Source organism: Mus caroli, unplaced genomic scaffold (genome assembly GCF_978045245.1).
Source record: "Mus caroli unplaced genomic scaffold, Mus_caroli_1 scaffold_8, whole genome shotgun sequence".
In the NCBI taxonomy this organism is placed as follows: domain Eukaryota; kingdom Metazoa; phylum Chordata; class Mammalia; order Rodentia; family Muridae; genus Mus; species Mus caroli.
In genome coordinates this window covers 73,501,736-73,515,628 of record NW_028227263.1, presented here as the reverse complement: position 1 = coordinate 73,515,628, position 13,893 = coordinate 73,501,736, and the positions used below count along the sequence as shown (strand labels likewise).

Sequence of the window (13,893 nt, the reverse complement as noted above, 5' to 3'; positions counted from 1 at the left end):
CTGAAGGCCACAGGGTTCTGAGCTGGAGCTGCAGTAGCCTGGGCTGCTGGGATAGCTTAGGAGAGCCCTCATTATGCAAAGGTTTAGAATGAGCTCCTGAAAGGCAGCTCCCAGCAAATGGTGTCAATTGCTGGACCCGAGGAGGTAAAAGGTCTCTGGGCAGTCTGGCTGTGTGCCGGGGCTGCCCCTGGAGCAGGCTGCTGTGATGTGACCCCACACAATTGTGGGGTTTGGCTGGCCAGGTTGGAAAGGAACACGTTTGAGAACTAGACTTGAGACGGTGACCTCTCACTAGACAAACCTCCACTTCACTTGGACGCTCCAGTTCAAGAAGGCAGAGCCTGCTAAGTCTGAGACCTAAATATTTGAGAGGAATACCGGAGTAGCTCAACTGGAAGGGACAACAGCTGCCACCAAGAGCTTTTCGACCAAAGGAGAAACTGCAGCCTCTGGCCGCACAGGTGGCTGAGGAATTTAGTCTCCACTTACTCACCTGCTTCGGGAAAGCCGGATTCTGAAGTTGTGCAGCCTGGCTGCGTGTCTGAGCCACCACGTGACTTCAGGGCAGCGGCCCCTCCCCCGGCTCCCCACCCCCAACCTCCTTCTCCCTAGTCGGCTCTCCCACAGCAGAGTACTAAATGTAGACGTAGCCCCGCAGCTTGTGTGGCCTGCAAGTGAAGACTGTGATAGCTCTTAAGAGAAATTGGATCAAAACCCAGAATTTTTCCCCCCAAAGAGCCAGATGGGCAGGCTTGGGGACGGGGGAGGGGGCGCGGAGGAATCCGTTTGACTAAAACCACTTGCGCTGGCATACTGTATCACCCAGTTGTTTCTCAGCGCAACTTTGCCAGTCCCTTAAATACCAAAAAGGCAGAAGAGCTGTGGGGCCTAGAAAACCATGAGGAGGAGACATTTTTTTCTCCTGGAAAAATAAGAGACTGAAAAGGGGAGATCACCACTCTTTCCAAGATGAGCCTTAGGGATATAGCTCTGCCTGAACAACAGCGGGCTCGACCCTGCGCTCCCCAAGGACCACTGTCTATCTCCCTAGGTTGGTAGCTATGTCCCTGGAGGCAGCTTTGGGCTCGCAAGATCTGTTTGTGAGCGATCTCAGTTGCAACAGGACCGAGTTCTTGCGAAGCAACCGGGTGTTTAGAGAGAGTGCTGGAGGGGACCCCAGCAGAGTCCAATTGGGTGGCCCAGGACCAAGGCGGGCGTGATCCTTGAGGTGCAGCTGTGGCAGTGGGTCATTCGCCCCAGAGTCTGACAACTCCGGAGAAGGCTTTTCAGTCTTCTGCACCGGCGAGACATCTGAAGTGGGGAAATGAGCCAAGGGGTGTTGGTGGGGGGTTTGGGGGAGGTAGTCTGGTGGCAAAGGGAGGCTGGAGTTTGTCTGCAAGCTCTTTCTACTTGAGTGGGATGTTGATGGGGGAGGATTAAAGGAGCTCTCTGAGATCCTCCTGTCCTGAGCGCCTTAGGCCACCTGGGTGAGTGAGGAGTGGCGGTTAGATGGAGCCCAGGACCGGACAGGCACTCGCGGGCCCCTGGTTTCTCCAGGTCCCTTGGCTACCAGCCCGGCCGCCTGGGCCGCCTCTCCTTACTCCCTCCCTCCCGCCTGGATGAAACCCGAGCTCGGGAGGGCGGGGCGCGCGGCGGCGGGGCGCGGGGCTGCTGGGACATTGGCGGGGAACCGAATGATGGATGGCGAGGGCGGGGCCGGGCGGCGGGAGGTGGGGTGGGGTGGGGGTGGACACGGGGTGCCCGTGGCGGAGGTGGACCGGGCCTCCCGGCTCGCTGCTCCCGCCGGCGGAGCGAGGCTGCCTCTTCTCCGCAGCGTGATTGATTTTTTTTTTCTCCCTCCTTTTCTTCTAAACTTCTTCCAGGGAGAGGCTAGTGGTAACAGGCCGAGCTGGATGGATGGGTATGGGGAGAGGGGCAGGACGTTCAGCCCTGGGATTGTGGCCGACCCTCGCCTTCCTTCTCTGCAGCTTCCCCGCAGGTAAGGCACAGCTCCTTGGTTGGGGGGACAGCCGACCGGTCTCACTCCTGGGCCTCCCTGCGCCAGTCGGGGCCCCAGTTCACCAGCCTCCTTGGGGACCCAGATTCCCATTTCTACGAGTCTTTGTCCCGAGCCCCGTGGAGGGAGAGATGGGTGTCAGTGGAAACCTAGAGGTGAGGGAACCCCTGTCCGAACTCCGAAGGGCAGGAGCGGGTGGGAGGTCTGCAGAGCCTGGGATGCCTCTCAGTCCCTCTTACTCCCCGCGAAAAATCGGGTTCCCTGAACGCCTCTCGGGTGCTCCAGAGGAGGCTCGGACTGGGCACCAGGAGCACTTTCTCCAGCTCCTCGCCCACCCGTTTGCAAAACCTGTTGGTAGCCCAGGGGTGGAGCTGGGGGCGCTGGGGAGGTCCCAGACAAGTCCTCGACCGCCCTGTCCCGCCCCCACGCTGGCCCACGCGGGAAAGCCCACGGACACAGGCTCAGACGTGCTAATTCCTGTTTGATAACATTCTGCGTCGCCCCCTGTTTGTTTTTATTGTGCCAGAAAGCGAGAGAATTTCAGAATTAAAGCTGAAAAAGCCCATCTGTTTCCAATGAATCCCCCATAGTTTTTCACAATGTTTTTGGCAGATCGCTGCTTTCAAATTCCTCCGAGCCCGGACCTCTTGTTTTTGTTGGGGGAAGGGAGACCAACTCCACAGAGAAGCGTTTGTTCCTTCCCAAACGCTCCGGTTTCTTTACTTTTTTCCCCTTTGGGGGGGAGGGGGAATGAACGAAGCTTAAATCCCCGGTCTGTTTTCTTTATAATGTTTCGTAAAATTTTTATTTCATGCTGCTCAGAGTCAGAGAAGGCCAGTTAAACGCCTTTCACCCGTTTTTCTCTTTTTTTAAATACAAATAAACAGTGTCATGACCAAATGGTCCTCTGTGTAAGGCGGGATCTCCTGGCCATTTCCATTGTGTTGTGGGGTTCAGAAGTGACTTTGAGCAAAAAACTTCAGCAGCCTGTCTCACAGCGCGGCCAGATGTGGTTGTGCCGCCCCTGCAGCAGCTGAGATTTGCAAGAAAGAACTTGAGTTAGGACGGAGATTGAGTTGTTTTGATTTCCTCTTCAGCCAACTGAGTTTCAAGGAACTGACAGAACAGGGCAGTCAGTCCAGGCTAGGCCTGGTTGCAAGTTGGCATTCTCAGAGATCACAGAACAGAGACAACAAGCACTATTGGAGTAAGGGTCAGTTTACCCTCTTGTCCCAGCCGGGCTGCAGTGTCCCCAGGGCCTTCCTAGACTTTCAAAACCATTTTTCTGAAGCTCTTTCCTGAAGAGATAGATCCCTGCACAGGACCAGAAAGGAGGAGGGATGTCAGTATTTTCCGAGAGCCTCCATACCCAATAAACCCTGGAAATATCAGAACCACAGAGTTCCAGCAGGAGGGATGATCCCCGCCCCCAACTCTCATGTTTTTGAGACCCAAGCTTCTTCATCTACATCAGTAGGATGCTCAACTTTCCTACGGCCCTGACCCTTTACTATGCTTCCTCATGTTGTGGGTGTCCCTCTAACCATAAGGTTATTTTCGTTACTACTTCATAACCATAATTTTGTTATGGATTGTGATGTAAGTATCTGTGCTTCCTGATAGTCTTAGGCCACCCCTGTGGAAGGATAGCTGGACCCCAGAGGGGTCGAGACCCACGGGTTGAGAACTGTTTATCTAAATGTCCTATTTAAAAAAAAAACTGATCTTATTCCTTCCCAAGAGTTAAAATTATAAAGTACAAACCATTGGAAAGTAAAAAAGAACTTCGAAGAAGCAGTAGCTTGCACTTGTGTTCATTTTGGTTTGGTCCGGATAAAGATCCAACCCATTGGAAGTTTTATCAGATAGGTTGATAAATGGCTTTTGTCCTTTGGCTGCATTGGGGGATGTGATCTCAGCTCTGAGCTGAAATTGAGAAGGGGGGCTCCCAGGGCTCTTAAAACAACACCTCCTGCTCTTAAAGCTGCAGCGCTTATTATTCTCTGAGGCTAGAGGGCAAGGAAAGGAGGGAGCTTGTAAGGGCTAGGTGGGCTCAGGGGCGGGGTGTGATATCTTCCTGTTCATTTCTTTGTCTTAAAAACTTCTCTGCATAGTCGGAGGCACACTGATGGGTTATATAATTCACAACTCAAATTCCGCCACTTTCGCGTCCAAGAAACCCATTTCTTTTTGGCTTCAAGGCTGGTAACCAAATCCTGGCAGATGCAGCTGATAGCTGAGTTGTGTCTTGCCAACTGGCTAAGGTTGCCCCTTCTGGGAAGCCTTTGACGGTTGCATCTAAGTCAAAACTGCCCACCTTTGTGAAAACTGAGCTGCCGGTCACCAAGGACCAAATACACGGAGGCAGGCCTTGAGGAATGTGGGTGCTCAGGAAACCTGGATCAGAAAGACAGTTTCCGACGTGGGGAAGAGCTAGATGTGTAATTTCCAGTGCAGAGATGGACTGTCATGCTCTGACATGTTTGTCCAGCAAACAGGATGCCCCAGAATAAAGAGGTGAAACAGCCTGTGGTTCTGGTAGGCAGTGAGTGGACATTCGGGACAAAAAGAAAGCCGTGGCCTCACCCCCCCAAAAAAACAGGTGGAAACTGGCCGAGCAGCTCTGTGAAAGCCTAGGTTTGTTCAGAGCTTGCCTACTTGAATGGCTGCCAGCTGTAAGCAGGGGTGCAAATTAAATTGGACATAGTTATGTGAAGAAAGATGCCTTCACTTTGCCAGACTGAGAGTGTTTGTGTGTTTGTGTGTACTTACTCAACATCAGTGGCTGACTTCCCAAGTCCCTGCCTCGGTACAGCCTTCTTTTTTTTTTTATTAAAGATAAATTTATTTACTTTATGTATATGAGCACACTGTAGCTGTCTTCAGATACACCAGAAGAGGGCGTCCATTACAGATAGCTGTGAGTCAGCTGGGAATTGAACTCAGGACCTCTGGAAGAGCAGTCAGTGCTCCTAACCACTGAGCCATCTCTCCAGCCCTCAGTACAGCCTTCTGATGGAGGCCTTCAGCCTGTTGAAGAGAGAATGGCTGAAGGAGTGAATGCTGTTCTGGGATAGAGGATGGGGCAGTCGCTGCATCTACCCGCGGTGGGGGTGGGGCAAGAGGAGAGGCCGGAAAAAACTTCTTAAAAGAGTTCTCCACAAATAGCATCTCCTTCAAGCACACAGTAAATAGATACATTTTAAGCTGTGAGACCATTGTGACTTATTCAAACAGACTTCTAAGAGAAACCCATCCAAGGCCTGGGGGGAGGGGGGGGAGCGTGTCTGATGGCATGCTTTATTTGAGGGCTAGTTCTAAGAGAGCTTCAATGCAGCCTCTCTTGTTTCTTTCCCTAATAGTTTTTTTTTTTAATCTTCATTTACTTTTCTTTATGTGTATGTGTGTATATGTGCATGTTTGCATGTGTGCCACATGTATGCAGTACTCAGAGAGGCCAGAAGAGAACATGAGAGCCACAAGAACAGGAGTTACTTGGTTTTGTGAACTGCCCTGTGTGGGTGCTGGGAACTGATCCCAGTCCTCTGCTAGAGCAGCAAGGACTCCTAACTGCTCGGCCTGCTCTTTAGCCCACCCCTTAGGCCTTTGAACTCTACCTGTTGTAGAAGTGTTAGTCTTCAAGTGCAGAAACTGAGGCTTAGAGAAACTAAGGTTCACTCAAGTATCTAAATATATGTGCACGGCCATAGAGATGAGACCATTTCTATCAGAACTGCTATTTAAGAATGTGTAACTTGAGCTGGGTGCGCGCCTTTAATCCCACCACTTGGGAGGCAGAGGGATTTCTGAGTTCAAGGCCAGCCTGGTCTACAGACTGGGTTCCAGGACAGCCAGGGCTACACAGAGAAACCCTGTCTTGGGGACAAAAACAAGAACAAAACAAAAACAAACAAACAAAAGGGAAGAATGTGTAACTTGTAAGCCTGCTTCTTAGATCTAGTTTTTGGGCCTCTTAGTTGGACTTTGGGTTCCAAAAGGAGTTTCCGTTGCTATCACAAGATACCGTAGATTTAGAGGGTTACAGACAACAGAAATTTGTTGATTATAGCTGTGGAGGCTAGAAAATCAGAGACCGAGGAACCAGCCACTGTAGAATCTGGTGAGAGGACCTTTCTAGTCTGAGTGTCTTGTGCCTTGTTACTAGGTCCCTCCAAGGCAGAAGGAATGGAAAACTGGCTTTCTGGGCTCCGTTCCATGAGGGCTCTACTCCCATGATATTAACACTTCCAAAAGTCCTGGATCCTGTTCATAATACCATCGCTTTGAGGATTAGATTTTAGCCTATGAGTTGGTGGGGAAATGGGGGGAGTGCAGAAGAGGGGAGAAAAGGATGTTCAGTTACAAGAGGTAGGTAGGTGACTAGCAGCCAGGGAGTAGCGAGCAGTGAGTACAGATAACTCCTAGAGTCCCCATGGCCCCTTAGGCTCCGAGGGTGACCTGGAGAGAAAGGGGAAGTTCTCTGGTTTTCTGGGGAAGGGGAGTCTCTGGAAGGTTGGAAGAATTTCAAGCAGCCACGCTGCTGCCCAAAAGAGGGGTTGTCCAGAAAGTGGAGGGGTAAGGGAAGCTACCCAATGTCACAAATAAGGCTGAGATGGGAGAGAGGAGACTGGGGTCCTGAAGAGGCAAGAGTAAGGTTGAGGACCTGTTCATGTGTTGGAAGGGACTGTAGTTCCCGCTAAAGATACTGCCTTTCCCAGACTGTGTAAGGCCTGTTTTCCAGCTTCAGTACCAGGCTAGTGCTGTACTATTTTGCCACTGGGCTGAGATGTACCCTGAAAGCTTTATTTTCCTTGAACGGCCCACTCATCCAATTTGCCCAAGATTTCCCAAGTTTTCAAACTGAAAGTCAGGACTCCCCACGTGTCCCCTGGGTCCCAGGCACACCAGGATGTGGGCTCCCTGGTTGCATCCCCACCCCACCTGGATCTGGGACCCCGTTGCCCAAGAACATGAAGTCTTCCCTGCAAAACGGTCTCCATGTAGTCCTATGGCCTAGAGCTTGGAGTCCTCTGCCTTTTTCTGCACTTTTCTGTTGCCACGTCGTAACCACCAGGAATGCCTTGGTGTCTTACTCCAATCCCATCCCTGATGAACCACACTCAGAATCTGGAGGTCCTTGTTTGCAGCATCCAGGAGGGGCATCTCTGATTTCTAGCCCAAACCTCATTCCGAAAGGATCCAGCACATCCCAGCCCCCTCCTCTTCATATTCTACCCCCTTTCCCCATGGGATGCTCTATGCCTTGTCCTGTGACACCCAGTTCTGGTTTGAACACTCATATCCCCTGTCCCTGCCTACTTGATCAAATTCTAAATTCAATGCATGTAGTCCATGTAGACTTTTGGTTCCCAAGGCTCATGGGTCTTGGGTTTCTGTCTTCTCAGCCTCTAATTCTATATGCTAAGGGTGGGAGCCTATTTTCTGCCCTTCTCTTCCCTCCTCCCCCACACTCCCAAGTTTGTTCATCATAGTCCTGGAAGCTACAAAGCCATTAGGGTTTTTTTTTGGGGGGGGGTAATTTCTTTTGATTCTGGCTTTTGTTTCCACAGGACTCCTCTGGCCTAGACACCCCATATCTCCCCCAAATACTGTTTCTGATTATAAAAGCAGTAGACATTTTAAAAAGCCAAAGACCAAAAAACGATTTTTTAAAAAGCACTCAAAAAGTTGTCCTCTCACCAACAACTCCTAGTTAGCATTTAACAGCGTCCTTCCAAACATAGTACCTTCACACTTTCCCAGATACGCCTGCGGGGAGGAGGGTAATAATCTTAAGAGTTCTTCAGTGGATTGCATGGCCACAGAGAACCAAGAGCTTCCAGACGCCCAGTTAATTTGACTGAGTGTCCTCGGGACCCATCATTCCTGACGTGGAGGCAGAGCTGGAGGAGGTGTTACACACAGCCAGTTACCCAGCAGTGCCCAATGGCAGATGTCAGACTCCTGCCCTTTGCAGATTTGGGATAAACACGGTTGTTAAATGTGCTGTGTGGCCTGTTCAAGCCTTAAGATGCGGGTGGGGGGAAGGGAATGCTGGGACAAGAAAGAACTGTGGGTCTGTGACCCTGGGCAGCTCAATGAAGAGTGGCCTCCCAGTTCCCACAGTGCATTGCAGTGCTTTCTCAGCCTCCAAAAGCCTTTCCTGTCCTTTCTGGTCCTCTAACTTTGGTTTCCAAGATGGCACAGTCATGGTTCAGGGAGACACGCCAGCAGGGATTCAGTGATGACTCCTGACCTGTTTCACTCATGCTAGGACACCTCGACACTTAGGACAGGGCCATTCCACATAGAAGGGAGTTCAGCATTGTGCCTCCCACCTGGGTACCAGCCTGGCATGTGCTCTTCCAGTACCTGCAGACTGCAGGGAGAGAGACAGTGTGCCTCAGTGGTGGGTTTTTGTTTCTTTTTTTCTTTTCTTCTCCTCAGAGGTGTTTTGACCTGCCGCTGAGCACAAAAGCCTAGCTGGCTGGAAGCAAAGTCTGACTATAAAGCTGTCACCTCAGGCGTGAGCCTGGAGTTAGTAACAGGGGTCATGCTTCAACCAGAAACACCACAGCTCTCACCTGCAGCTTCATTGTCCTGGGAAAACCTTTCTTACCTCCCTTACCACTCGTGCCCAGGGCTGTTTTATTTCTCCCCCAAAGCAGGATGTTCCTGGGGTGAGGACCTTGTCCCTTTGCTTGACCCCCTATGGGCCCATTACCCAGGCTTGCTCTCAGCCTTCCGTTCATAGGCTGCCTATGCCCTCCCACTAGAGGGCGGAGTCAGGGCTTTCCACGCCCACCCTGCTTGCTCAAGAGCTGTTTCTCCATGGCTCCTGCGGGAGCTGGGGAGGGTGGCCTGTTTGGAAAGCTGAGGTGTGCTCTTCTCCTTGGCAGTCAGTCATCAAGGGTGCTTGCAACAACTTGGCATGTGTGGAGGCTGAGGCAGGGCAGCCTTGGCAGGGTGTGACGGAGGAGGCAGTACTGTCCTGCCCCCGCTCTAGGAGTGGCACTTAGCCACTTCTGCCCACGCTGGGTAGGCAGTGAGTTCACCCTCCAGGGCCCGGCTCCCCAACAATTTGGCCTTCTCTTCCTGGGTCACCTGAGGTTTTCCCCAAAGCTCCCTTTTGCTCTCAGCCTTGTCCTCCTGACCAGACTCGGAAGGAAGCACGTACAGTTCCCAGTAGAGCTAACGGGTGGGAAACACGTTGCCATGAAGTGGCAGTTCTGGGGCCCTTAGGCTGCCTGGCCCTGGAATGTCACCCAGGAGCGGTGATCCCTTCTAGGATCTGCAGTGATAGGTTAAGTGAGGCAGGCTACGCAGCACTTGGGGAAAAAATCCAGTCTGCTGGGTGTGTCCCTCTCAGGATCTGGGGCCAAACACCTGGGTGTTTACGCCAGGATGATTGAGTGAAATTCCTGCAGGAGCGGCGCCAACAGGGAGCCTCGGGCATCTGTTCTTGTCCCGTAACACCCCCACTCCATCCCCACGCCCACCAAGGTTCATTACTGTGGGACTAGAATCAGCAGGAGACCCCTACTTAGTGCCCTTCCCCTACCTCCTTCAGGATGCCGATGCGACCCGTTTCCAGAATCCTATCTAAGGTCTGCTTCCCGCACTAGGTGGACAGTGAGGAAAGGGACACGGAGACATCAGACTTCAGGGTTGGCCTCTCCCCGAGGCAGGCAGACTTACAGAAGATTTCTTCCACCTGCCTGTGTCCTAATTGAAGCTATTGCCTCTTAAGTCCTACTTTTCACTAAGATAGAGCTCCGGTGCTGGGGCTGCCTGCCGCTGGGCTTTCTTTCGGAGCTCGTCACTGGCTGAGGTCCTCTTGCAGGCGCTTCATTCCTAGGCAAGCTTGCCAAGAAGGTGAACTCCCCTCCCCCTCCCTCGGGCGGTTCCACCGAGGGAGCTAAGCTTGGGAACCTTAAGATCACTGAGGCACACAGCAGGACACCGCTTACACCTCAGAGTGCCAAGTGACAAAGGGAACAGAAGGGGCTTGCTGAGCTTACAGTATACCTCAGAGCCACTCACATGCAAAGAAGCTAGAGGCCGGAGGAGGGCAGAAGGGCCCTGGTGGGAAGGCCAGCAGTGGGGACTTCAGGGACACCTTCCCTTTTTCATCTAGTGCCCCCTGGTGGCAGAATCTATCAGGATGCCAGCCGATTAGCTGGCGTGGGGGCTGGGGGTGTAAACGATTCCTGTTCCACCGGCAAAGGGCAGTGATTTGAAGTTGGGCAATATCTGCCTCTTGAGAGTCTTCACTGATAAGGTCATGCCTCCATCCCGACTCAGATGAAACATTCCAGAATTCGTTAAGGCCAGCCCCACCTAAGCACAGAGTGTGTTCCGAGAAGGGCGTTCATCACAGTTCCCAGCGCACATCAGGAGCCAGATCTCCGAGCAAGTAAAACAGTTCAGACAGTCGCTGTGCAGGCAGAGTTGGAAACGTCTTGACCCTGGAGCTTGTGTTCCAAGCGATACTTACCTCTTTAAGAGAAGGCATGGCTGTCTCCCTCCCGCCTTACCCTGCCCCTCCCCTAGGCCGCTGAAATCTGATCTAATCCCTTTGCACGCGGGTAATTTATTGGTCTATTGGGCTTTTCTTGGTGGCAAATTACATTGTCTTTATTCCTGGGCTCTGGCCCCGGAGTGCCTCGAGGAATTCCTAAGACTCCTTTCTCATGGTTGATCCTTCACACCCCCTCTGGGCCCGGGCGAAGTAAGTTTTATTGGGACGCTTTGTCATGCAAACAGGGTGGTAATAAGCAGGCTATTATTCCGAAAGATTGGGTTTGATTAACAGCTCAAAGGAGGACTGGAGAACAAACCGATCTGTTGCAGTACTAGCAGGGCAGATTTTTTTTTCCTTATCGTGCGGGTCCATTTAGTATTCTGAGATCCTGCTTTGACTTTCTGCCTCCCAGAGGGGTTGCCATCCACCGAAAAATAATGACATCTGAGCCTGAGCCATGTGGCTCAATCCAATTGGGAGGCACTGTGGAGCTCTGTCTTTAAAATGTGAGTGGCCAGCTATGAGCACATACATGCTCCCTGAACCCTGGATGCATGGGAGACCCAGGTTTCCACCAGACAGAGTTGGACACAGGTGTGGGGTGGGGCGGGGCGCGCTGTACGCATGACATCTGAAGTCTCAAAAGCTGCTTTCAGTGTGAGTGCTGTTCTCGGAACACACTCTATGCTTAGGCGGGGCTAGCCTTACAAATTCTGGAATGTTGCATGATGGTATCAGCAAAGATTATCAAGAGGCAATTCACTGGATAGAGTGAGAGTCAACGGTGACCGAAGAAGCTTCCTCAGCCCCACAATGATTAGAAATAGAAGAACTAAGTGAGAGAAAGACAGAATAAAGATGAGGAGGGCCTGTTTATGGGAGATTGATGGACAGATGCAGGAAAGATGTGTCCTGTCGCCACCTTCCTGAGGCCCTGAATGAAGCTGGCCAGGTTACTCAAGGCTCCCAGAGGAGCAGCTGCCAGAGAAGGTAGCACGGAGAAGGAAGCCTGGGGACACCTCCATGTATATCAGATACCGAAAGTGGGGCAGTTACATTTTAGCCTAGATCTGGGTGGTTCTACAGGAGGGCACGGAAAGAACTCCCTGAGAAGCAGCTGGAAGCATCCGGGACAGGAAGAACCCTTTCTGCCCTAGCGATTTTAGGACACGTTCAGGGGGGTTCCTGTGGGTGAGTCCAGGCAGGGCCACCGTTTCTGCAGGCCTGTGGACTCTGTTGGTCCAGATATCATTCTCAAGATTATAGCTGAAGGTTGGAGGATTAATGATAGGTCAAGACAAACAGTGCCTTCGGCTGAGCTTGTCAAGGGGGCCAAGATCTGTGAGGCACCTTTGTACTTTGATGAGGTAATTCTCCAGGTCGTGAGAGTCAAAGGGGACCCCAGAAGGTTCCTCCGCCCCAGAATGATTAGAAATAGAAAAACAGGGTTGCTGAATGGCTCAGAAGGGTGAAGGGGCTTGCCACCAATACTAACCACCTGAGTTAGTCCCATAACCCACGTGGTAGGAGACCAATTCCTACAGGCTGTTCGCAAACCTCCACATACGTGCTATGGGATATACACGTGCACACATGCATGCCTGCATAATACACACACACACACACACACACATACATGTAAAAAGTATTTTTTTTAAAAAAGAAATAGGAAAGCCGGGCAGTGGTGGTGCATGCCTTTAATCCCAGCACTCGGGAGGCAGAGGCAGGTGGATTTCTGAGTTTGAGGCCAGTCTGGTCTACAGAGTAAGTTCCAGGACAGCCAGGGCTACACAGAGAAACCCTGTCTTGAAAAACCGAAAGAAAGAAAGAAAGAAAGAAAGAAAGAAAGAAAGAAAGAAAGAAAGAAAGAAAGAAAGAAAGAAAGAGGAAAATGTTTGAGATTCTAATTATGTCCACTCTGGGCGCATTGGCTATCAAGTGAGGTGAACGCCACTCTCTTGTGTGTAATGCCCAGAAAAAGAGCGGTAGCCTGCCACTGTGGGGCAGTGAGCATCCTTCTGCTAAGCAGAAAGCGTTCAGGGCTGGCTCTCCCTTGTTGGCACAAGCTGCTGTAACTGCTATAAGATGTGTTACACACTGGAGCAATGTGTACATGAACACTGGCCTCAGAAGGCCCAGTTTACTGCCTGGAATCTCCTGGAATCCTTTAAACAAAAAAAGAAAGAGAAGGAAGGAAAGGAAAGAAAAGAAAAGAAAAATATATAGCACATAAAATAAACAAAACAAAACAGAAAACCAACCCATCCTTTTGGGGACTTCTGGTAGGGGACCCTGCAGCTTTTGATTTTGATGCTGGGCCCAGTTGCCTATAGGTTTCTGACCTCTAAGCAGCCTGCAGTTGGTGATTTAGTGCAGTGGACATGGGGTGCAGGGTGAGGCCTCTGTAGAGTAAAGGGCAGGGGCCTCTCAGCTTATAGCCCATAAGGACAGTCCAGCGTTGACATCTCTGAGGTCCCTCCCCAAGGCCCTTAAGGAATGACAGCTGTGTGTATATCACTTCAGACTGACAGACCAGAGTCAGGTTACCATCTGAAGAAGTAGCAGAGGGCACTCACTGGGCACAGCCACTTCTGGCCCCAACTTATCACTGTTAGTATCAGTCTTGCAAACTGCTGCCTTGCTCTGAGCTCTGAGCTCTGAGCTCTGCCTTGAGAGAGTTCAGCCTTTTCCTGAAGTTCCAGTGAGGACCCACAGGGCTAGTTTAAGGTCTCAGAGCAATGGGGAGGGCAGCAGAGAATTCTCAAGAGTCAGACATAGGTCATTTCTCAGCGGCATCTGTGTCCAGCAGCCCTCCACAAGCCTTTCAGCTGGAGGCATGGGGCACAGAATCAATTTGTGCTGTGACAGCAGAACCAGGCAGGGCCACAGACCTTAGCATTTGGGACATTGGGGAACTGACCATCTTAGATGGTTTCTTGAGGAAAGGCTTGTAGTGAGTGCATTTTGAAAAGCATAGACATGAGGCTGAAGAGACACCTCAGTAGGCAAAGTGCTTGTTGTGTGAACTTGAGAGCCTGAGCTCGCTTGGGCCCTAAGCACTCACTCAACAGTCAGGCATGGTAGCACAGGTCCACATGTCCACCCCAGCCCTGGGAGCCTGAGAACAGGTCAATCCTGAGGGCTTGCTGATTAACCAGTTCAGCCCTAACCACAAACTCTAGGTTCAGAGAGAGACCTTGTCTCAAAAAAATAAGATAGAGCCCCTGACATCAACCTCTGTACAACACACACACACACACACACACACACACACACACACACACACACACACACGAGAATGTGGATAGAGAGGGGCAAAACCTGCATACCCCCACACAGAGAAAGAGAGAGA

The 13,893-nt window shown here is 51.4% G+C and overlaps 1 protein-coding gene across 1 annotated transcript in view; it reads left to right on the top strand.

The window, feature by feature from the left end:
* The window catches only part of Rgma (repulsive guidance molecule BMP co-receptor a), a 43,974-nt gene that overhangs the window by 13,794 nt on the left and 16,287 nt on the right, over window positions 1-13,893 (top strand). The window contains exon 2 of the mRNA XM_021166768.3: window positions 1,884-1,999. Coding sequence (XP_021022427.2) covers window positions 1,884-1,999 — 116 coding nt within the window. The remainder of the gene's footprint in view (window positions 1-1,883; window positions 2,000-13,893) is intronic.